General features: G+C 47.5%; 1 protein-coding gene across 1 annotated transcript in view; it reads left to right on the top strand.

The window, feature by feature from the left end:
- The first annotated feature begins 423 nt into the window (after nt 1-423).
- Nucleotides 424-25,060, top strand: part of IGDCC4 (immunoglobulin superfamily, DCC subclass, member 4) — an 86,206-nt gene continuing 61,569 nt past the window's right edge. The window contains exons 1-2 of the mRNA XM_009870537.1: nt 424-605; nt 754-833. Of these exons, the coding sequence (XP_009868839.1) occupies nt 424-605; nt 754-833 (262 nt within the window). The remainder of the gene's footprint in view (nt 606-753; nt 834-25,060) is intronic.

Here is a 25,060-nt window from a genome sequence, read left to right as displayed (position 1 = left end):
GTTGAGCTGGTTGCTTTTCTTTACAAGGGACGTGTTGGTGGGATGTGGGTTGAGCTTTCCACCCGAGGGGTCTCCTGAAATCCATCTGGGTCTTTGTCACTTTGTGGTCAAGTCCTGTGGCTGCCGGACAGATTTCCTTTTTCGACATCACCTGGCTTCTAGTTTGGATTTATTTCATCCTTCCTGTTGCGTTCGTCTCGGTGGCACAGTCAGTGCCTCTACCTGGGGAAGTTGATGTTGCCATTGTTTGGGGATCGCAGGGTTCTGCCACTGCCGTTGCCCGCACTTCGCAGGGTGTCACCTCTGCACAAATCCACTTGTCCTCTTGCCTGTGGCGTTGCGCTGTTGCCTGCCTGTGGGCTGGGTTGCAGGGAGGCAGGTTGGGCAGTGCGGGGAAGGAGCATTTCTTCCAGTCCCCGAGAGATGGGGGCCACTGACAGTGCCAAACACTTGCACGCACGGCGTTACCCGGGTTTCGCCTGTGTGGTGTTTGTCGGGGCAGGTTTCTCGCGCGGGAGCTCGCTGCGCTGTGTGCCAGTCCTGGCGGCGGAGGCTGCTCGAAAGCAGGGAATGTTTCTGCTGGCGTTTCTTTCTTCTTCTGACGCGTGAGGCTGAAGGCGAAATCACTCAGGTTCTCTTCTGTTATTGTTTTCCCTAGCTTTTTCCTTCTTGTTTTCTTTTTTTCTGCCCTCTCCTTTCACTACCTTGAAGCAGAACCCTCTTGATTTTCTGATGTCTCCCCGCTTTCCGCAGCGGACTTTCTCCCGGCAGCTGCAGCAAGTTTGATCTGCTGCAAGGGGCCCCACGCGGGGTGGGGGTATCGGTGACGGTACGTGAGTGGCGCAGGAAACCGTTTCAAAAGCGAGTGTTTATCAGTCTGCCTTTCCCTGGGGAAGAAGGGACACAGTTCTCCCCACGTGCCCGCTTGCAGCCTGATTTGGAGGCAGCTTCTGTGCTGTGGCACAGGTCTGTCTGTGTTGGCGACACCGGAGCTGTTAGGATGGGCTGGGACATCTCGCGGGAGGGCCCGCTGTGATATTGGGCCAGTGGCTTCATCAGCTCCGGTGTTCTCTTTAGACAGAAGTAGAGAAGCTGCACACCTCTCCGTTGGAGGTGTTGAGAGGATGAAATCCATCAATGTGGAGAAAACTCATCAATAAGTATCCGGGACGTATATGACCTTCATCGCTATAACTATTTATGACTCCTGCTAACCCTACTGCCTGCCAGGTGCTTTGAGCTCTGCCTCCCTCGGAGCTGCTTTCTAAAAAGCAGCTTTTGCTGTTGTTCCAGGGAAAAAATCCAGGTGCTTGTGAATCACTTCGGCCGTTTGCAGCGTAAGAGATGTCGCTTGCACGATTTACGTGCTCCTCTCCTGTTTAAATGGCTGCCTGGCCATTAAGCCTAGTCATGGTTATATAATTAAGATGGGAATTAATATTTAATCTGATTGTAATTTGTGGCTGGAATCCATCCCAAACTGTATCTCTGCGTGAGGTGAGTGGGTACCTGAGGGAAAACTGAGGCTGCTGTTACACGTAGGGGATTTTCCGCTTGGATGCGGTGAATTCTAGGCTTGCCTTGGGTGCCGACAGAAACCCTAACCTTTACACACCCCGAGCATCGTAGTCATTTTGTTATCTGTAGGAAGCAAATGTTTGCTTTCTAGTCCTCTGTAATACTAGCGGGGATATGGTAAATCCTCGTTATCAGTATTTGCCAAGTGCGTGTTGGGCCAAAATCAACTCTGGTGCAATTTTGTTGCTTTCTGGAGAAGAACTGGACCTGCCTGTCTGCAGTATTTTTAGCCTGGTTTTTCTAAAGAAAAGCCGGTTTTGTGGTCATGCTGTCTGCTTGTTTGTCCATCTTGCTTTCATTTTCCAACTAGTTCTTGGGCCTGCTGGTCAGCCATAGCTAGTGTGGATATGGAGAATTCCGAGTGTTTGGAAATAAGTGGTTGAGGAGAGAGATGCAATTTCTGCATGGTCTGAAGGAGAAAACCCGTGTTGGGAAGGAACCTGAAGTGCCTCAGCTGCAGGAAGAGCTTTGAACAGAGCTTCCACCTTGTGTGGGTGGGACAGTCAGAAGACACAAAGCTGCAAGAATTCAGCACCTCAAGTCCTTGTGTCCACTTGTTTATTTTATTTTTGAAGTCTTTTACGCTTTAAAACACGCTCCTGTTTTATGGCTATGCCAGCATTCACATCACAGGTCTTGGTAGCTGTTTTGCTTTGCTCTCTTCTTGGGAAAGCGTTTTCCAAACACGGAGCTGCCCTGACACTGGCTCTTTGTGTTGGTCACCTGCTGACCCTGCCTCAGTTTCCCCACTTGTTCCAGCTGCACAGAAGATGCTGTTGCACACAGTCAACATATGAAGAACACCATCACGCTAAGTATCCTTGCATTTATTAAAATTCCATCAGTAACCTCCAAGTGCATCTTTAGGTGAGGGGATCCACTGAATCTGCCATCCACATAAAAAGCAGGATTGAGCTGTGTTTTCACGAGCCCTTCTAGGGATGGTAAATCCTGCACCAGACACGGGGCAAAGGAACAGAGATCACATTCTGGTTTGTCTGACTTGCTGATAGGCTGAAGCCATCCTTGAAACACCACTGCAATTCCCCATTCTGCGGAGTAACAGAGCCTTTGTGGGCTGGGGAAGACCTGGTTGGTGTCCACTTCCAGGACGGTGGATACTTGCTGCAGTTGCAGCTGCTGAGAAGAGAAATTCCTTGGGAGAACCCAACGCTTGTCATCAGCCTTGTTTGGGCGTATCTAACACTATCCTGTTAGCAGGTGTCGAGACGCTTTGCTCGTGAGTGTGTAGGTCGTGGTGCATGTCCCTTGGACGCGTTTTCTTTCATGTCACTGATGCCTTTTGGTGTCTCTGCTGCTCTTAATCCTGCTGTTGTGATATGGGCCCTGCTTTGTCTGAGAAGTCCAGCAGATGCAGTGTGTTATCTCTGTGGTAATAAACGTACTTTATGGTGGTTATGATAAACAATTACTGTGCTCCAGTGAAACTTCCATATCAGATGTTCTAAAATTATTTAAAAATCTGTATCTTCATTTTAAACCTAATTGCCTGTTACTGCCGCATTAAATTCAGCTGAGCTGTCGAATAACCTGGTTTATTCTATGCTTTCTGGGGTTTTAATGTTTTATTCTTTTTCTTTTTTTTTTTAAAGATCTCTTCTCTGCACTTCTCGAGACCAGGTCATTAATATTAAAGGCATGCTAAGGAAATGTGGGCATCTCCAGGTGTTGCTCCCAGCCCAGATTGGTGGGAGAATTAATATCTAGTGCGCAAACCTATTGCATTCATGGTCAGTCTGCGGTTTCTTTCCCTTATTTTGACGGACTTCTCTGCTCTCATTCCCTTCTTGGGTCTTTGAACCACGTCCTTTTTGGAGTCGGGATGGCTTAGCACCTTATGAAATGTAAGAAGTTGGGAAATGAAATAGTTAAATGGGAACTGGCAGAACTTGGAGCAGAGGTGGGGCGAGCTGGGGCTGCAGGAGTGATGCCAGGCTGGCAGGGGCTGAGGGGACGTGGGAAGGTCCTGCATGTTGTGCCGTCGGTGCATCCGTGATAGTTTCTGAATTGACTGTCGCTAGATGAGATGATCAAGTTAATTGGTGTGGCCCAAAAGGTCGTTACTTAACGGGATGGCTCTCTCGTGCTGTGTTGTGTGAATACACCACAGGTTTTGGCAAAACGTGGCTGTTTCTGCTTGCAGGGCTTTGATAAAACTTTTTTTTTTTTCAAAAACATCAGCAGCGCTGGTAGGTTTTAAACTTGCCTGAAGTTTTGCGCTTGATGCGAGACTGTCCTCTGTGTGCCTGGCGGCTGGCTGTTGGATCTCGTTTGCAGAATGGGAGCCTGTAGTTTCCAGACAAAAGTGGAACTGTGCCTGATATTAAAAGAAAACTGGCTGAGTGTTTACCGACCTGTTATTACTACAACTGAGAAGGCTTTTATGTTCTTTTGGAAATCTTTGTCCCCTTTTTGTCTCTTTATTTGGAGATGGTCTTGTGAAAAACTCCCAACGTGCTCATGCGCTATGCTGTTAACTTTCTGACGATATCATTGCTCCTTTAAAATGATGATATATTTTATAGTCCTTCTCTTAGTCATGTCGACCCAGAGCAACGGGGCTACTTGCAGCCCATTTCTATGCCCGACCAGTCCTGCTCCCCCGTTTGATTCCTGGTAAAGCCTTGAGACAGCTTCTCAGAAGGAGACACAAAGCTTTTCTCGACCAAAAAAGACAAGGGGTGGGGAGGACAGAGGATTAGCAGATGTTCAGGCTGGTGTTGGGACGGGACCTGTCTCTGAGATAAGGCTGGCGGATGAGATGCTGGGGCTAGTTCCAGGTTATCTTCAGCAGTGGGATAAGAAGCGTGACGTGGGCTGGAGGACCTGGGGCTGCTGGCTTCACTCGATTATTTCCTGCTTGGGAGGTATTTTTCCCTGCCGCAAAGGCTCCGGCAGCCCTGCTGTTAGAGAATTCCGATTGTCATAGGAGGGCGATCATGTGCTCCACAGGTTTGCGTGCGCTTGCGAAGGCGCTGTGCGTTGTTGCACAGCAGGGCGTCTTGGCAAGACACAGAAGAGAAAAGGGGGGAAAAAGAAACCCAACATCTGGTCCAATACCAGCTGCTTTGCTGGGTTGGCAAAAATCGAGATCCTCCTTCTCAAGAACGATTTTGTAAAGATAATACTGCGTATTAGCTATGTAAATTACTGTCATTGGTGGCAATTGTTGTGAAGGAAAGATAAGTGTCTTGAAACTGGTTTGATTTATCCTTCCTGCTCCCCCCTCCTCCTCTTCCCGTCTCGCTAACCAGTTGTTTGTGTCGGCGCTGATTGGGGTTTTTATCAGAGAAATGAAAATATTGATCAAAATTATTTAGCTCTATTTTCCCTAGGTCACCGTAAATGTAACTTTTCTTTCTTTTCCTTCGTACTCTTTTTTTTTTCTGTACTGAAAACAAAGCGAGCCTTTCCTTGAGGAGATGAGCCGAAGTCAAATGTCATCCACTTGAAGAGAGTCCTTAGGAGCAGACTTCGTATCTGGAGGCTTTCCTCAAGAGTCTGTCAGTTGAAAATCTGGCTAGCAGCATTACTTCAAGTACTATTGTGAGGTTTTCTTTACGTGCAGAGTGGGGAGAGAAGGAAGTTTCTCCCAGCTGTTGGCAGAGAATAGCTTCCCATTTACTTAACGCTTGTGGCTGCTGCCAGGATTTTCTATTTAGCAGCCGAGGGAGTTAAGTGCGGGGTGAAAGGCTTCACTAACACTTCAGCATCCGGGCACGAGGCTGAGCTGTCAAATAATTCTTCTCGCTCTTTGTTTTTTATACCCATCAAGACGCTTGGATAGTTCTGTCGGTTTAAGGCTAGCGAGGTTGCGCTGCCTTTGTGTGTACTGCGAGAAGCTGAGAACCTTTCTTGCTTCGGGTTTAACGGTTGTGCTTGAACAAGGGCATCCCTTGAAGAGCAACACCTGCTTCTGATTAAAAAACGTCTTGTGAGCGCTTGTCCATCATAGCCGCTTGCTAAGCTCATTTCATGTCCTTGCTCAGTAACGTGCATCTTCATTCCATCTGAATTTACGTTGGGGTGGTTTATAGGTGCATATGAAGACGGGTACGGGGATGAAAAGCCTCCCTGCGAGTACGTGTGATCCAATTTCCTGGTAACCTGCTCTTTACCAATCTGAATACGTGCAGATCTTTGAGTCTTTCTCCTGTTTTCCATCCCTTAATCTCAGCCTTCTGCAGCTAATACTAGTCTTAAGTATAAAAATCCTGCCTTTCTCAATAGTTAGATGTTTACTCAGCAGCGGAAATTTTGGATCTGGACCCTGCGAGGGGGCACCTGTTTCCTTGCGGCTCAGCGCAGAGCCACCCTTCAGCTGGGACAGCCAGCGCTGGGTGTGACTTTGCAGATGTGGTGGGGTCAGAGCCAAGCAGAAGGAAAAGTAAAGAAACCCTCAGCTCTGAGAGCGCCCCTCAGGTGAGCAGCCGAGCGGGTGCTCAGGCAGATTTTGGTTGTTGCAGCAGGATGCTCGCGCCTGGCAGAGCAGAGGAAGAATCGGAATGGGACATGTATGTGCAGCTTCCCTATAGCTTTTAAAGAGAAAGGCTGGAATCACACCATGTAGTTACGCTTGCATAGAAAGATAGTCTTTACTCTTAGAGAAGCTTTCACCAAATAAGATCTCAACCTTGTCTTCCATCAGCACTTCAGGTACGAGGTGGGGGGCTTTGTCCTCTCCCACTCATAAAGATGCCTCTGCCCTTTTCCATGTTGCCTACACGATACAGTTTTTATATTCTTGTGTAAATGTCTCCAGCCTCTGCCGGACTCTGTCCATGAAGCAGCAGTGGGAAAACAGGAGTAGGTCTTCCTGGGTTGTAGAGTGGAGGCATTTGGTTCCCTGCTGCATGACACACTTTTAAGAGTGGCTTCAGACAACCCCTTGTGCTGTAGCTTTTAATTTGTAAAATGAGGTATTAAAATGGTTGTGGAGTCTCTTTCTCTGGAGACATTCAAACCCCGCTTGGACACGTTCCTGTGTGACCTACTCTGGGTGATCCTGCTCTGGCAGGGGGTTGGACTGGATGATCTTTCGAGGTCCCTTCCAACTCCTAACGTTCTGTGATTCGGTGAAAATTCCCATCTGAGAGGCTGACCATGGCTACTTTGGGGCTGGAGGTGCCCAGATGCTGCGCGACAGCGTGCTGCAGGCGTGTATTTCCAGTGTAGAGGCCCGGAGAGACGGGGAAAAGATGCTGCACAAAAAGTGTGCGTTTCTGTGGCTGCGCAGAGGTGGTCCTGAGCGTCCGTCAGCACTGGATGCGTGCGGCTGCAGTGTGACTGCAGAGATGTGTACGTGGTATGTGCCGGCCTGTAAATGAAAATTACTGATTACTCGTTTGTATGTCTCAAAGTTTGTGAGTTTAAAAAAAAATGCTGCCCTCATAGGGAATATTTTCTTCTCCCCAGAAACTTGTTAGGCTGGGAATTTCACAGTACTAATTCTTACGGCGTTTCCTAAGAGGAACTAACTGGATATTTTGGAAGGGGGAAGAGAAAGGTGTGGACGTGTGTTTTTACATAGGTTTCTTTAAAAATGTGACTGGGATTATCCTGCTAGCTATCTGAGCGATGTGAAGGTCTCTGCTGGAAAATGCAAGTGATTATAGGCTGGTGACTAACAAATAATCCTTGGCTAATATAGGTTGGGCTCAATTAATGTTAATCCCTGCTCAGCGGTAGTAAGAGTTGGATAAAGTCAAAGCGATTTTCCAAGGCTTTTACTGACCTGAACATGAGAATGATCATACAGCATTCCCTAGAATGAAACTGGCTCTTTGGAAGAGGCGTCACTCTCATAATTTCCGTCTTACGCTAGAGAAGGAGCTATTGAAAATGTCCCAAAATTGCCTGCTTATGAAGATGATGATTTCTCTTTGTGCTGATGTTATGTGCTGAGGCGCACAGGACCTCATTAAAAGAGGAACAGAAGTAATTAGTCTAGATTAACGGAAATAAATCTGTTTTTAGTAATAAATGAGGTTGTGTTCCTTGGTCCAGAGCAGCCACCATCTACAGTGCTCATCTAGCAGTCTGATACACAGAGGCAAAGCCTCTGCTCACCGTGGAGAAAAATGAGTAATTTGGGCGTTTTTTGCTGAAATCTTGGTATACATGTGGATGTTGGGTTTGGATGCATTTTGGTGCAATAAGTGAAAGTCCAGAGACAGCAGGGAGAAGCAGCCCATCCGAGCCTGGACGCCGTTGATGACTGGATGATCTTTCGAGGTGTGAGGGTCCCAGAGCGGTGTGAGGGTCCCCATTGTGTTCTGCTGCTCGGATACTGTAGCAGTGAACGCGTGCCCTTTGCTCTTTGGAAGCAGAGCCGGTCGTTTTACTGCTTTGTCCTCAAACTGTCAGGTTTCAGCTGGCTGCAGCTTTGGAAAAAGGAAAGATTTATGTGCTCTGAAGAGAAACATACGCTGGCAGTGGGTAGATGCACTGTAGATGTTGGAAAGTTAAACAGCCAAGTAGATGTGAGGGATTTTGGAACATGGGCTATGAAATATATTTTCCTCCTGTTGGTATGACAGAACTAAGTTTAAATTTGGGAATGGGAGTGCAAACTCTCACCCGTTTGGACCCTAGATTCTAACTACCTTCAAAAGATGGTACTGCTCCTTGTTTTCTCCACCTGAAGGGACATCCCGGTAGCCATATAGGCATTATCTTCCATTTTCTCCTAATGCAGTCCCTGAGCTGTAGGAGCTCACTTTGCATTTTCAGTGATAACTGAGTTTCTGGATCACAGTAAGATATTCTCTTTCAGAGCTGGACTAGGTGAGAAGTTACACCTGCAGGATGCAAAGTCCTGAGATGGTCAAGCCCTTGGTAAGATCATTGCATTGCGTAGCTGTGGGCACTCCTTTGACTGAAGAGGTTTGCACCTCCTGTTTTATTCTTTACAGTGTCTCCTTCTCAAACCCACCCTCTTATCTGCTATTGCCCAGGTAGGGCTGGCTGGCTACTTGATAACGTACCTTTGTGGGCTAAGGGGTAACAAAAACGAGCAGAGCGTGGCTCAGTAAAGCCAGGGATAGTCCGCACCCGTGGAGGAAGCTGGTATCAGGTGCCGCAGCCTGTAAGCAGGCAGGGAAGGACAGATGGATTCTGTGACTTCCCGAAGGCCGCGTGGCGGATGGCGATGAAGCTGTGCCTGGGCAGAGCCTGGTGCTTTGTCTGGCCTGCCCCCGCTGTCTGTTCTCTGCAGAATTAACTCCTGGCCTAAACCCCCCTCACCTTTCTCTCCTGTTTGGTGCTGCGTGGGTGGTGTGTGCTCCGTGGTCCCTGTGTCCTCCCAGGCAAGTGAAACCTCTCCTGGGGGGACGCAGGTTTGCCGTGACAGCCGTCTGCAGCGAGCTGTTAAAACGTACTTTCCCATTAGTTTTCTTTGTTGCTGTTCTGAATTGTCTTCTCTTCCCCTGTGTGCCGGCTCATTATTTCTCATTAATTCATGGTTTGTGCAGTTACTTGGGAAATGCAAAAGGGTTGGCAGGAGTTTGATGAGCCTGACTTCTCGGGGGGGTAAGTGACTTTGTCGCAGTACAGCACGGGAGAGTTTCATTTTGTCTTTTTGGAGTGGCAGGTTGCTGCTGGGGCTCTGCAGGACAGGTTGGCTGGTTTTGAAGCGAGTTGGAAAGCGCAAGAGACCACAGAGAGGAGCTGCATTTGCAGATTTTTTGGGTGGGTACCTGGTATGACTGAAACCAGAGCCATTCAGGACATTTCTAGCTGCTCTTTAGACCCTATCCTGAGGAGATGCTGTGGACTTGAACCTCAGCCTGTCAAAAAAACGTGAGCAAACAAGGGAGGCTCTTTGCGTAACTTGAAAAAAAGCAGAAACATACAATAAATAGTTCTAAATACGTGCCAGGGGATGTTGTTTCCTGTAAAAGCTTTCAGCTCAGTCTGAGGAGTGCTTGTGTCTTAGGATGTGTGTCAGAGCGCTGTCACCCCTGCAGAAGCATTCTTTGCCCTTTGTCTTTGCAGACAGCATTTCAGGTAAGAACAGAGATGTGATCTGGTCCCTTTCTGCGAGGAGAAAGCCAGCACTCAGCAAGATAAAAGGGTTGTCACTGATTAAAACGTCGTTTCTCAGCTTGTAGCTTCTGTTTTATTGGAAAATATATTGTGCCACTGGTTTCCCTGTACGAATGCTCCTCTTTTTAAGGGTTGTATTCATTGGTGGACTTCCCAGCTGCTAAGAAGAACATCTTGATGAAAGCTGTTTCATGGAGGGTTTCACAGTTAGAGTTCGGGCTGTTGGCAGAGAAGGGGCTTTACCTGCCCTCTTCCTTTCCTCATTTTTATTTTCAGGTGAAATGCAGAATCTCATTACTAGCAGCAGTGGCAGGGCTTTGAAGATTTCTGGCTTAATTATGTTATTTGTGCTGCGAGTAGCAGTGAAATCCACTGTCAGGGAGACTTACCTTTTGTGCCAGCCCTTACAGGGGTGGAAGAAGACGACCTCATGAAAGTACTTGTGCGGAGGGTTTGTTTCTGACGCCTGCAGGCACGTTCCCCGGCTGTACAGGTGCTGCAGGATTTCCTGCAATCCTGAATGGGGCAAATAAGGTGCAAGTGAGAAGCTACCGTGTTCTGGTCTCCCTGTGTGGTTGTGCAGATGCCTTTTTTGGGTCATGCTTGTGAAGGTCCAGCTTACAAGGTTGAGTTCTTTCTTCATCAGGACTGCAAAAGCAGATTAATGGTGTGCAGAACCTGCCGTTAGGCCAAACATCATCTGCTCTCCTTGGGGAAGGTTCAGGCCTGTTCCCTGTGTATGTGACTTCCTGATGGTTTGCTTGGCAGAAAGTTTTAGAAACCTTCACATAATCACAGACAATCTCAGGTGTGGAGGGTTTTGGCAAGCTGGATTTTCCTGTTTTCTTTTCAGCTCACTTCTAACAGGGGAGAGCTGCAGAGCAAGGTTGTAACCTTGGGAAAGCTGGTGGCAGAAGGAGCTGTGTTGAGGGCAACGGTCCATCAAGGTCTTGCAAACTCTCGTAGCATAGCCAGAGGCCACCTCTGGAAGTCACAGCTGGACAAGGCAGTAACAGCTGGATGGCTTGAGACAGGAGATGGCCAAAGATACCCAGGAAGGGAAGAGGTGTTTGCACGAAGCAGTTTCACAAACTAAGTTAAGGAGAAAAACCGAGATGAATGTTCCTAAAGAACACAGTTGTACCCCTTTTTCTGGGAGCTGAGGCAGGGACCTGGAGCCACAGAGGTGTGCAGCTCCATTCCTCACGTTGGATGGAGACGGGTTTCTTTTGCGTTGAGGTGGGCCGGAGGGAGGTGGCAGCGGGGTCTGAGCTGTGTCTGGCCTGGAGCCTTTCCCTCTGACTTGGGTGGGAAAGGCTGGGTGCTTCACAGAGGTCTTTGGTGAACAAGGGTACCTAACTGCTGCTGTGGAGATGCCTCCCATGCTCTTTCTCTGGGTGCTATGATGTATAATTACAAAGGTGATGGGTCAAATGGAGCAAGTTTCAGCAACATATGTGCGAGGCCTGTGATGGCGCCACATATTTACAGGTCACTTCCCCAAGACTCCGATAGAAACCTACTTTGTATTTATGCTTGGATACAAGGAATCTTCTGTTTGAGTGAAAAAGGTCAGCGTATTGTTAACTCTAGCTGTTCCCATCCTGAAGGTTTAGCAAAGTGTTGCCATGTCTCTTGTGTAAGGAAGGAGATTCTGAAGCAATTATGAACTAAGTAACACTAAACTGCATGTAGCAAGAAGGTGAAGAAAAGGAGTGCTGGAATATTTGATGCCTTGATCATCAGTTGAAGGCAGAGGGATGAGAAAAATCTTTGATGAATAAGATCTTTGATCTTTAACATGAAGAAAGATTCAGAAACACTGGAATGTACTCCGTCCTGGCACAACGCCTTGTGTCTTCCGTGGGTCAGTGTCTCTGTGTTGCCTTTTCCTTATGGGAACAGGCAGGACCACAGCCAAAAACTATTGAGGGTCATAGCTTGGTTTTTTTCCAGATGCTTCAGGTGACTGATCGCTGAGGAGTCTGTTGCCTCTGGCTTTCTATCTTAGCTGTTGTATTTGTTGAGTCATCTTCCAAGTTGATGTGCAACTGTGACTGGGTGGAAGGCCATCAGTCGGGTCCCGTGGCGAGCTGACCTGGCGCAAAAGCTTGGCAAAATGCTGGTTCCCTCTTGAGGGATCGGAGCGAACCCTCCTAGTGCTGTTTTGTGGGGGAAGCCAAGCAAGGCTGTTGCTTACTCCTGGTAATGCTCTTACACTGATTGCTGAGTAGTAAAATGAGTGTGCAAAGTCAACTAATCCTTGCACCTCTCGAGCGTTGCTTTCCTTTATTGTGGTTCCAGATAGCAGCTGGGAGAAAGTTGGTTTGGAAAACAAAGCTGTTGGGAACTGTTTGTTTAGACACAAGGCAAAATGAAAGTGGAAAACATCATCTGTCCCCCTCAGCCTCCCACCTTCTTTTTGTTTAAGACGTCCACATGCCATTTACTTTCAGTAAACAAAAGACGTTTTTTATAAGCTGGTGTTTACTAGTAGGGAAATGCCATTCATTAGAGAGCAGAAATCCCTGCTCATCCCTGTGTTTTCAGACTGGAGCAAGAGTTCATAATTTTATAGACCTTTCAAGAATAGATTTCCTGAAGCAAACAGTGAAAAGCTGTTAAATTATAGCCATGTAAAACAACGGTGTAATAGTGTGATTGCTCAGTGCTGATGGCTTTATTATTCTGTACCAAATAGGAGTAGTTTGGGCTGGTGGGAGATAACCTGCCTTTCCTGAGATAGCTTTGGAGCCCATTCAGGAGAAGCCAATTTATGTTCCTGGGCAACTTCTTTTTCCCGTAATAAAGGAGATAAGGATTTCTTCCAGGATCATGCAGGGAGGAGCAGGTTCCAAGCAAGCAATGTATGGTTTCTCTCTACAGTCTGAGAGTCACTGGAGTCTCATGCTGCCCCTCTGAGTTAAACGGGATCTCAGCTTCACCAACATTTGCTTGGGGTGTCTCTGTGACCCGTTTGTCCTTTAGAGGGAATAGGAGGGCGATACAGTTCCTCTCCAGAATTGTGGGTGGTGGAGACAGTGTCGTTGCCTCTGCCCAGCCCTGTCTGAGCTCACGAGCCCTGCAGGACTCCCAGGCAGTTGGAGGACAGCGTTCAAGCCACGGGCTTTGGGACTGAGATGCTTTGGAGGCTGCTGAATTCTTCAAATCCCTGGGCATGAGCAGACATGACCCCAGAGTGCCTGGCACCGTCGTCTCTGGCTCCTGTTGAGGCCCAGGTTTGTATCCCATCTGCCCTTTTTTTTCCACAGTTGCTCGCATGGAGCTTAAACAAGTTGAGGTGCCAGATACCTGCTCTTGCCTCTGTTTTCTTGCCTCTGTCACCCCGAGGTGTTGGTGGCTCAGCGTTGTGCCGACCTGGCTGTGGGTGAAGCTCTGAAATAGCAGCTGTTTGAGAAGGGTCTGTGCTCCCTTGTGCAGATCTGCCAGCTCTTACCTTCTTGGCTTTGCCAGGTCATTTGTCACTGCAGGTAATGAGAGGCACAAGAGTACGGGTGGTCTCAGCTCGAGCTCCTGCTTCCTTCGGCCTTGCAGTTTAGCATGTGCCTGAGGATGCCTGCCTGGAGCCTGGCTGGGATCTCTGACAGGTGTGTGTGTGGTGCCCGGGGCCCCCTCCAGCTCGAAGTCATTGCAGCGACCTCTGCCGAGACATGGATGGTGAAAGGGACTGATCTCTCTCCTTGGTTTCATGTGGTTCTCAACTTTTACGTGGTATGTTGGGCTCATTTCCGGCTGCTGGAAAACCGTGTACCAGCTTAGTTGGGCTCTTGGAAGAAATTGTCTTTGCAAAGAGAGCTGTGGCTTGTGATGAAGTACAAGCAGCGTGTAGCTGTATGTCTGTGCTGGCTTTCAGGTTGTTTCTGGGCTAAAGATACACCCCATTAAGATTTCTGGAATAGGATGTAACCATATTTTAAAGATCCTTTATTCCTGATGTGTTATTGCTCAGTGCTTTCACCAATAGTTCATTTGGAGACATACTTTGTAGGATCACTTTGAAGCTGAGAAGAGAATCAAGTGTGCCTGTGTTTCTGGTGGTGAGGACGTGGTGCTGCCATGGAGGGCCGCGACCTGGGAGGCAGGATTTGGGAGCTGCGCTGGTGTCTGGCTCTGACTGATAGTTCCACTTCTGATCTTCCCTGCCCCTGGACGACGAGAGATTCGGAAGTGCATGGAAAAGATTATCATTAGGAGTTCTACCACCTCCTTCATTTGGAACTGGGTGTGCTTGAGATGTGTTGAACAAATGGACAGTGGCCTTTCTTCTCCCCGGGGACGGCTCTTACATGGATGGGAAGCTGCAGATGGGGCCCAAGGCAGAAATGCAAATAGGCAGGGCTGTGATACGAAGCATTTGGCAGCATCGCAGGCTTAAAAGCTCCCTCCCCACGGCTGCTTGATCCTGCGTTCTCGGTTATGCTGACACAGCTGGTTGGGGGCTGCACCGTGAACTGTGCGAGTGGAGCTTTGGCCTCAAAACTGTGAGATTAGGGCTTATGCTGCTCATACCGTGAAGCCGGCCAAGCCCAGTCCATCCCAGGGCTGCTCGTAAGAAGCCCTCGGAGGTGTGCTCACTTCAGACCAATGCCGCGCTTACAGCTTGGCAGAGAAGCGCAGTACTGAACGCAAACAGCTAATTAGTTTTTATAACCCTCTTTTGTTTGCTTTTGAAGACACGAACCCCTCGCTTGCTTGCCTGGCTCCCGTTCGGTGTCGTGGCAATGTCAGTGCGAGTGCATGAAGCTCGTGTTGTGCGGGAAGAGGTTTGATTTCAGCCCAGGTGTTGTCCCTGAGCTTTCCAGCACTTTCCTCACAGGAGACGATCGGTGTCAGAACAGGTTTGGCCCTGAGACGATGAACAAAACAGTTGTGAGGGGCAGATCTCCCTCGGTAATGAGTTCAGTGGTGAGTTGATGTTTTTTTTTGTAGATGAAAAGGTCAGATCCGTTGCCTGGGTTATGCAGAAGGGTTTTGTTCTGGAACAGCTTGCTCCTGATCAGCTCCTGTCTTTGCCAAGCTGCCAGGTACTGGTCTAGAGTGTTTTCCCTAAATTTTCCCCGTCGGAGGGTTTGCTTTTTAGGTGTGTTCATTTAAAGGCTGGGAAGTTTTGACTTCACATCAGTAACTGACAAATTTAAAGCACCCCTGGTTTTGAGCCTGCCCTACTTGGATTTAGTTTTAACCACAAGTTTCAACAAATTGACTCTATTGAAAACATTCTGCCTCTTTTTTTTTTTTTTCTCAGAAGCCGTTAGCTGTCTTCAAGAAACAATATTTTAATTGAAGCCATGATAAAAGCAGAGCAGCAGTGGTTTTTTGTAAAGCTTAATTTATTAAACAGCCTTGTTTTTAATGCAAAAAAAATCTGTAAAGAAAAAAAAAGCCATGCACTTTAAAACTGTCAAAATAAAACCTACAACTTTGAAGTCTTAAAATACTTTGGGAAATGCTGAATGTTTTTGACTGGTTATATGGAACAGCTGAACTGACTTAACTGGAACAAAATTAGAGGAACAAAGAGGTTTTGTTTCCAGAATGTATTCTTTGCCCTTTGACAGCGCTGTCTGGCTCACGCTCCCGAATTAGATACCCGGAGCAGGTCACTGTCAGCTTCCCCGCTTTGGTTCGGCTTTCCACATAACCAGCCCCCTGGAACACGAGTAATACGCTTATAAAAGAGCAAAACTGTGACTGCTCTGTTGGTTTTCTGATGTTGGTTGGCGGTTCCTCACCCCCAGTGCCACATGTTCGTGCTGAGTTTGAGGATACCACAGGCTGGCAGAGTTTTTCCCAGCTGGTGATTAATGTTGCATCCTATATAGTTGGACCTTCCCAACAGGGTCTCGAAGTAAGAGATCTGCCTTCCATGGAAGATGCTCTGGAAGTCTCCCAGTGAGCTCTTTTCACGTACACAGCAGTTTTGTCAGCAAACCGGTGGGTTGGTCTCTGTGCATGTGGGTATTCTCAGCATGGTGACTGGCACCAGCGGCTCTCCTGGGAGTTGCTCATGTGCTGGCTTCTTTTGTAGCCTTCTTTCGGGGCTATTTGCATGAAAACAGGCACTTTGTAAAGTCTGTCCGCTCTTGGGGAAGGATAGACAGCAGGAGGAGATGAGCAGCTGAGAAACAGAGTTCTTGTTTCCATGCAAATATCCCCTAAAGAGCAACGGGTGAGAAGCAGCTCACAGGTGGGATCTGCAAGCAGAAAGGCTCCGGAGTCTTTTTTTCCACGAAGCAGCATCAGGTCCCTGCGAATGTGATGTTTTACACCATTGTGTGCTGTGGGTCTCGTGGGTGAATCACAGATGCTGCTCTTGTTTTGAACTTCGCCAGGGTTAAATCCTCTGCCCTCAGTCTGTGGGAATTTTGCTGCTGACTTCACTAGACTAGAATTAGGGCTTTTAGGGTCTACTTTTTGGAATTGTTTAGGTTGGAATGATGCAAGTCATTCGTGCTTCCCAAATCCCAGCTTATAGAGGAGGCAGGATGCGGAATAACACGGAAGTTGTCACATTTGCCCCTGGGGTGTGCTCGCTGTGGCTGGCTCTGACGATCCTGGGGCATATTTCACTGCCTGTGGGACTGCCCCGTGATTTCTTTCCTAGTGCACTGAGAGCACTTCTTTCTCTTTCGTGGACACGAAAAGGGTTATGGGAAGGTGTCTGAGGATGGGAAACCCTGCATCCCAACTAAGACTGCGAGCAAAACAGTGTTGCCTTGAGCTTGTAGGTCTTTGGGAGGAGGTGGGGCTGGAGGTACGGACAGCCTTGCCGTGTACTCAGAGTGGCAAAGAGCTCTTGGGGACTGATGGGCACTCACTGCAGGAGGGAGCTGGGGTGACTCAAGACTTGGCTGCTCAGAGCTGCCTGTCCCTGGGCTCGACGGTACCAGCTTGATAACACAGGTCACAGAAGCAAATTGTCTCCCTCTTCCATCACCACCTCAATCTCTGTCTGTCAGCGTTTGTGTCCTTTTGACCTACAGGTATTGAGTTAGTTGCCAGCCTGAGCAGATGCACGCTGAATTGAGTAGCTTGCTTAGAAATAAGTATCAGCAAGATGTCAGAGAGGTGAGGCTCATTACTAGAGCTCATTAATTCTGTGGAATACCCTGTAGAGAATATATTAATGTTCTTATTCTGTTGACATATATTAACATATATAATAGTTGTATAATTGTTACTAATAATTATGATGATAGTAAGCTGCTTCTCTAGACAGTAGGCAAAATGGATATTCAGAAGTCCCCGTAGGTACTCCTGAATCACAGCTGGTCGGCAGGAAGGTGCTGGTGTGTGCACAAAGTGGTGAGAAGTGCCAGTTTTCTGCCTGCGAGTAGTGTGAGCCTGGAGGCCAGATTTCACTGATACAGCTGGATGTGTTTATCTGTGCAGGTTGGTTGGGTCAGGCAGTTTGGATCAGGAAGCTCCTGACCAGCTTTTAGCTGGAAATGACTGTTCCCTACGCTGGCATTTGCTGCTGTTGAGCAGAAGCACAGGAATTTGATGTGTGTGTGTGCTCCCATGCCATTGCAGCGATGCGAAAGTAAAAGGACGTTGCTTAAGTCACCTTCAGCCTAAAGGGTCAGTTTGGAGAAGCCCTTGTGGGGACATCACTGCCAGCCTCACCTGGGGGTGCCCTTTCTTGAAGCACTTTAACTCCAGGCTCTTCAGATCGGTGCCTTAGATGAGATAAAGCACTTGGTTGTGTGTGTTGTGTTTGCCTGTGTAGTTGCTACCCTACGAGGCCAAATCTTGCCATTAGTTCCAACGGAAAACCAGAAAGTGCCCTGATTTTTGGATCATGAAAAGAACTCTGAGACGTGTGGAGCTCAAAAGGTTCTGGATTAAAATGTGTTCTGGATTAACATGTGTCTCCCGTTTTCTTAAATGTGAAAAGACCTACAGCAATTATAATAAAAGGTTCAAAGGGTACAGCTTTTCTTGCTTTTATTGGAAAATAACACGCTGTGGCATTTCTGAGAGCCAGATACAGGGTGACAAACCAGCATGATTATGGCAAAGAAGTAATACTCAGGATTGTCAAAAGAGAGATTAACTTTTCAAGCCGGCTTTCACTGATGCAAATTGTCAGCCACTGTGTTGCAATAAAGAGTAGAAACAGCTAAATATGAAATGCTGACTTGTAAAGGGGAGTCATCTGAAGTGCTCTGTGTTGCAAGATCTCATGAAAATGGTTTTGAAATATTCTGCTGCATTTGCCTTACAGAGGGGCCGGTTCTGCCAGCTGGCAGGTGCTCTCAGCACTGCATCATCCTGGAGCTTTTGGAGTGGAGCGTGTGTGCTGGAACATCCCGTCTGTCTCACAGAGGTCAAAACAGGAGTGTTCCCAGTGGTGCCTTTTTCTTTAAAAAAAAAAAGAAATAAATACATTTATGAAAGACTTTGTCCAGTGCAGGTGTAAAAGTCTCCAGCTTCGTTTTCAGTCTCTTGTTTTCTGGGCAGGATTTCCAAATCACTTCTTCCCCTGGCAGGAGGATGACTCTCTAAAATACATCTTAGGGTTCCTGGTCTGTAGGATCAATGCAAGTTGCATTTAGTGAAGGTCTCTTTCATTAAGTTCGTACTGTACGATATAAAGGACATTTTTCTTCCTTCCTGCTGGGACCTAGTTGCTCTGTGTTGTAGTTCCCTTGCATCTGGTGCCCAGTGTTACAGCTCCTATTTCCTTTATGAATTGCTCTTTTTGCAGCTTCCATTTTTATCCTTACCTAGTTAGGGGATTTCTGCGGGTTTTTGGTGTGTCTTTTTTTTTTTTGGTTTTAAATAGCCTTAATTAAAGTTGCCCAAGCTTTGCAGAAAGCATCTTGGGCTTGATTTTTATTTTGGATTTGTGAAGCATCCAGTGCAGTTTCGCCTTGATCTTTGAGCAAGACCACCCCAAGCAAAATAATACAGCCTACGGTCCTCACCCTGCTCAAGCTTCGAGATTCTGATTTCCCTGGTTTTTGCCAAGACTCTGCTGGTCTGGGTCCAGAAGGTGAATTCAGACACCACCCAGCTTCTCCAGAACTTTGTTTCCAGCTTCAGTCCTTGCCTCCTCTCCCCTTAGTCTAATTAAAACCCGCTGTAACGAATGCTGTGGAGCCAGCTGCCGTGCTTTGGCAGGTAGCAGACGCGGGGCAGCGAAACCTCCAGCTAATCCATCCAGGCTATGAAGTCATAAGAATCTTGTTAATTTTTAAAAAGCCCTTGATGCCCACTAATCCAAATCAATTTTCATTTCTTTCATAAAGTTGTGCTTCCATTTAGGCTTCAGCTAAGAATTACAGCTAATTTGTTCGATTTTATAACAGTATAATTGAAAAAGTGATTTTAATGTCCTGCAACCATATTCCCTTTCTTTGGTTGTTAATGAAAGAATCCATTAAAGTTAAATGATTTGGGCACGGATTCAAGTTGAATCGCCTGAATATTCTAGGGGAGTGTTTCTGACCATCTGCTGCTCTGTCGTTGGCATTTGTATTGTAAATGGGACCAACAGAAGGACTTCACAGGTCTTGTTCGAACCATTAAGTGTAAAATATTTCAATTTTCTGATCTCGGTGTAAATAGTGGAAATACTTGGGAGAGCTGGGACTATTTTGATCCTGCTCGTGAGTAACTGCTGGGCTCCCACATCCTTTTCAGGGGCCCTCGTGGCTATTTGTATTGATGACAGGACATCGTTCAGCAGCATGTTGTAAGTTCCTTTTAACGACAGGCAAGACAACTGGAAGCGGAGCCCGTGACGGGGAAAGCACACGGATTCAGAAGTGTTTCTCCCGCTGCCTCAAGTCGTGCTCGTCGTTTCTGTCGGCTTGCAAATGGAGCAGCGCGTCCTAGTTGCAGGGCTGGCAACCAGTAAATCGGAGCAGCTGTTGTCGTCGCCTTCCTTCTTCGCATAGCGCTGCGGTGGGTGATTTAGAGCTGCCGGGCCAAGCTGATGTTCGGAAGCCCAGGCCTTTTATACCCAAGCAAGGGCAGAGTCAGAGGGCTCCCGTCCTTTCCCCATGCCATGCTCTTCTTTCCTTTGCTGCCGAGGTTTCTTGCCGTGCGTGGTGACGCACGGATGGCTGAGCTGCTGGGAGCCAAAGCAGACAACGAACCGGGCCATGAAATCTGCTGGGATGCCTCTGGCTCTCAGTGTGTTTGGAGAAGTGGATGAGTCTTTGGATCTTCCATTGAAGGTGGGAGAGCGTCCGTCTTGTTAAGGAAAGTTCAAGCAGCCATCCCCACGTTGCCACCTCAGGCTGCTTGTCGCAGGGTTATATATTTACCCACGGAGCCAGGGGTGGCTTTCCACCCGTGTTTCAACAGCCTTGCAATGTGTGGGAAAAAAAAAGAAAATAAATTGCAGATGGTGTCTTTCTTTGGAAATTATGTAGCCCAAGTTTTTGGAGGCCTTTAAAGTGAGGGAGAGGCAAGATACGCTCTGTTGGTTCACCTCAGAGCTTTACACTGTATTTTGCGTGTGAAAGGTTCGAGTTGCAAAGGCTGAAGAATTGACTGTTGGAAAGGATGGGATTTCTTTGCTGACCTGCAGTGAGGACGATGTTTCATTTCTCTGTGCTTTGACTTTTTCCAAGGTTTGAAATTGGGTATAATTCTATTTTTTCTTTTTTTTTTTTCGTACTCTGTGGGGGGGTGAGCAATTCACAGGTTAAACATTCACTGTTGGAGCTGAACATTCTTCAGTTTAGTTTGTTTATATTTGTACCTCTGGAATATACAAAGCCAGAGCTAGAGTTTTAACTGTAGTCCACAGGTGAAGGATCTTTGTATATTTTATTTGGTAATATTAGTTTCTGATTGAGTGACTGTTCTCAAGAGGCACGATAGCGATGCTTGCATCGTATTGCATACTTGTAGCTCTCTTGGGCATGAAGAGATGAAAGCATATCCTAAAAATATGCTAAACCTCGATAATTGAAGTGCAAAAGTAGGTAAGGTTGCAATAGGAGATCTTGTTTTCGACTCCCCTGTGGCGTTTGTAGATCAAACATGGATATGGTGCATGAAATAAAATCAGGAACTTCGCACAAAAGCAAAATGACCGGGTCTCCTTTCCAACATCGGTGAGAAATGCAGGAAGTAGTTATGTGTTCAGATGTTGTCTGTGAAATCATACAAATCAAAGCCAGTCATTTTAGTGTGATGCCATCCTTTAAAATGGCAAATATCAGGCTTATTCAGCTCGGCCCGCTGCTCAGCAGCAAAATTATAGTCACCGCGGCAAATGGGCCTTCTAATGTTAACACCAGCAGTAACAAAAATAGCATTTAATAACTTTCATTAGAGTTAGTGTTTCTAGGGCTTTGGGGCTTTGCTCTTTCAAATCATTTCCATAAATTGCAGGTACAAGCTGCTGTGCCAGACTGTCCATCTGATTCTTTCTCTGATCAGAGTGTATTAATGCACTTGTTTGATGGTCTGTTACCAATAATTACCTTGGATTGCATTAGGAGCATTTCCAACATTGCAGCTGGTCTGTATTTTTCACTAAGTGTGTTTCAGGGCCCAATTACAGGACTCTGATGTGTTATTGTTCCAGTGCGTGTAATTTTAATATGCCTCTGCACTGTAAAATTATGAATGCAAACCCAAGGCTCTGTCCTGAGTTCTCCACACAGCCTGTGCTTGCAGCGACTTCTGCAGAGATCGGCTCAGCTGTTCCTCGTCGGCTTTTTCAGCAGGGAAAGGTGACAACCAGGAGATGGAAGGTTCTGCGCTGGTCCTGACAGAGCAAAGCTTGAAGTTTGGGCATGCTGTGCGCTTGGTGCAGAGTAGGTGGGAGAGGGGCAGAAACAGCTCAGCCCTCCCTGGGTTGGGCAGTGTGGGGAATTGCAAAAGAGGTTTTCAGCAATTTTAGCGTTTAAAGTCACTTGCGCACTTTAACTCTACATCCTTCAGCGCAGGGGAGGCTGGTGATGATATTACGGGACGCAGGCCCAGCTCTCCCTGTTCTGCTCTCAGCAGTGCAAGACACCCTGGGGAGAAGAGCTGAGAAAGGCTGGGATTAGGAAGTCCAGAGTCTGGCCTGCTCAACTTCAGCTGCTGTTTCAGAAGCTGTTCTGGGGTCAGAGAGAAGAAAATACGAAGGCTTAACCTTTGTGAAAGAGTCAAGCACTTTACCATTATGATTGCCATTGACAGTTCAACATGATGAATAAATTATTACTGCTATTGATCTGTTTCATCTTTCTGGGCCATTTGTTTGCAGGGGATACATCAGAATAACACATCTCAGTGAGACTGAACTGAATCTTGAGAGCTGGTTTCGTGTTTATCCCTTTCTGCTGGATGTCATCTCTAGATCCAGATATTTGGGCAAACTTGATGCTTGTACAGAAGCGTGAGAACATTTAGTCCTTCCTAGTGACCAGCTGATCCTTTAGTGGGCTAGAGTCTCCAGATTTATGTGAGCCGTGGGTCAGTGGCTGAAAGGAGCAGCTGCAGTTGGCTTCAGCATTAGGAGCATCAGAAGTGTCTTAAAAATACTTATCTGGGGACTTGTCAGCTGTTTTATTGCATTGATGCCTGGTATGTTATATTTATACACAAAGATATTCATTTACCCAGGGCTTTGGCAGCCTTTGCTTTTATCTAAGCGAGTCTAGTCATTAACCTATTTACCTTAATTACAGCTTTAGATAATATCAGCCTTTTCAGGTATGGCCTGTAAAGAGCGATGTGGCATCGCGTGCGTTTTGGATAACGTTTCTTTCATGCCATCCCTTGTGCTCTTTTGTTTTTAACTGCGGGTTTGAACAGAACGAGGGCAAAAGGCTCTTGCCTAGCGTCGTTCTTCAGGGAGAGCTGAGTTTGGAGGCTGTTACAACAAGTCAATAATTGATGATTAATTTAACTTTTCAATGGAAGGGCTTTGTACACATGTGATAAACATAATAACGGACCGCTATGAAGTGAATGGCTTGGATTGATGTTTTGAAGCCACGAAGCCTAACAAAGCTTGCTTAGATGCAAAGGTCTTTATAAAGAAGAAGTGAAGAAGAGCTGTAGCGAGAGTGTCTGTGCAGGGCGTGAGGGCATCGCTCCTGGCACGGCCTCTTACCCTGCCCCGTGCCGCAAGGACGCTGTGGCAGTCTCGGCGCGCACGCCGTGCTGGTCTGGCACCCAGTGGCTCACGAGAGGCTGGGATCTGCTTAGTGACAGGGGGATGATCTGAGAGTCCCTTGCTGCCAGCTGGATAAATATTCCTGCAGCAGCGGGAGACGCTGCATTATTAAATAAACCAGCTCGCTCGCTTATGCGCAGAATTAGGGTAAGGCCTGTTTCACACTGGCAAGTGCTGAGCAGGGCTGGAAGCGCTCTGCTGCGCCTGGATATCCGGCGTTAATAAAATGGTCTTTCCAGCAGCCCTGGAGACAGTTTTAGGAGCATTCTGTTCCAGAAAGGCTAAATGGAAGCTGAAGGTGTAACTTATTCTTAGCTTGTTCGTGTTGCCGTTACAAGGTGGAAAGTTCCAGTAACATCTGGTAACTGGGAAGGGAATGTGGGGTCTTGACCCCTCCCTCTCACAGGCCCAGTTACAGTTAAGTGGAAGAATGTTTTCTGCTTTATTGTGCCACGAGGAGGCTGAAGACCTGATGCACAAGGGGATTTAGGTGCCCAGCTCCTCTTTAACTCTCCTGTTCTGTAGAAATCACGAGAGTCAGGTGCCGCAGCCCCAGAGCTCCTCTTGTTCTGCTTTCGGTGCTGGTGTTGCTGAGCACCCAGAACGCAGACTTCCTCAGAGACCTCCATCCAGATTTCTTTCTGGGTCACCACTTGCCAAGAGCAGTTGCCCTAAAAACAGGCTGAGACCGAGCTATTGACTTTTAATTGTCAATGCATAAAGTTTCCAAGAAGAAAGAGGGCTTTGTGTTGCTTTAATGGGGACACACTGAAGGATAGTCGTGCTTTGAATTAGACAATGAGAACGTAGAGATTTTCTACAGCTCTAACAGTATCTGAAGAGCATTGGCAGCAGGTTACACGGAGCAGAACAATGGCACAGTAGTTGGCTTGCTGAGAGGTAGGAAAACCCTTTGGAAGTCGTAACTCCACTTTTCTTCGGTGCTGTTCGCTCCTGATTAAATGAGATTAATTGTGCTGTTGAGTTCCAGGAGTTCAGCATCCAAAATAAATACATAAATTAAGACAGGCGACAGTGCGGAGGCGCAACTGAAGTTTGAATTCTTGCCCGCCTCCCGCGGGATGTGATGGGGAGAGCAGAGAGCCCTTTTTACCTCCTGATATCCCACAGAACACACACGACGGCCGAGCGCTCGCCTCGCCTCGCCTGAGCTGCTTTCCACGCTCCCGGGAAGGTTTTCTTTGGCCGGAGCTCTGCAAGGTGCACAAGCCAGTTCCAAAGTGCCAGATGTGTGTGTGGAATAGGAAACGTGCTGGCCGGGCTCCAGGCTGTGGGACCTGCAGCACAACAGCGGCTCCCCAGGAAAATCTGTGGCTGCCAAGAACTAGCAGTGATGTCAGCTCTGGAAGTGTGTCAGATTAGAAACCCTTGTACTTTGCTCTCTGTGAAGTATTAATCTCCCAAGGCCTGTGCTGTAACGGGTCCTGTCTGGCCCGGAGTGACTTTATTTGTTTTGAGCTCGAAGCATCGGGAGGTTTTCACGTGAAGGCACTGGAGGTTGTCGGAGGTTTGGCTGCTTTGGGTTGGGTCCTGTCCTTGAGTTGATCCTGGGGCCTCACTCATCAGCGCTAAAGATGGGCCTCCCCAGCCTTGAAGTGAAGGTCCGAGCCTCGTCATCGCCAGGGTGGGTGTTTTGTAAGAGTGGGCTGGGGTTTGGAGGAGCGATTGTGCTTTGGGATCTTGTACGTGCCCAAATCACTTTGACTTCCCTCAGCTGAATCACTTTTTCGAAGGGACAAGAGTACATCGCCCCCAAATACTACTTTTCTGTCTGCCTTTGGGACACCCCCTTTGGGTGGTGGTTTGCTTGGTGACAAGGGTGGTGATCCAGGGGCTGGAGCACCTCTGCTGTGAGGACAAGCTGAGGGAGCTGGCATTGTTCTGCCCAGAGAAGAGGAGACTCCGGGAGGACCTTGTAACTGCCTTCCAGTGCCCAAAGGGACCTGCAGGGAGGCTGGAGAGGGACTTTTTACAAGAGTGTCCAGTGACAGGACAAGGGGAAATGGATTTAAATGGAAGGAGAATGGGTTTAGATTGGATCTTAGGAAGAAATTCTTCAGTCCAAGGGTGGCCACACTCTGGACTAGATTGCCCAGAGAGGTTAGGTGAGGCCTTGAGCAAGCTGGTCTAGTTAAGAGCACCCTTGCCCATGGCAGGGGGGTTGGATTAGATGATCTCAAAGGTCCCTTCCAAGACATTCTAGGATTCTAAGGTTGTGGCTGGGGCGGGGGGCCGTTT

The sequence above is a fragment of the Apaloderma vittatum genome, unplaced genomic scaffold (assembly GCF_000703405.1).
Source record: "Apaloderma vittatum isolate BGI_N311 unplaced genomic scaffold, ASM70340v1 scaffold16760, whole genome shotgun sequence".
In the NCBI taxonomy this organism is placed as follows: Eukaryota; Metazoa; Chordata; class Aves; order Trogoniformes; family Trogonidae; genus Apaloderma; species Apaloderma vittatum.
This window is presented reverse-complemented; position numbering and strand designations above follow the sequence as displayed.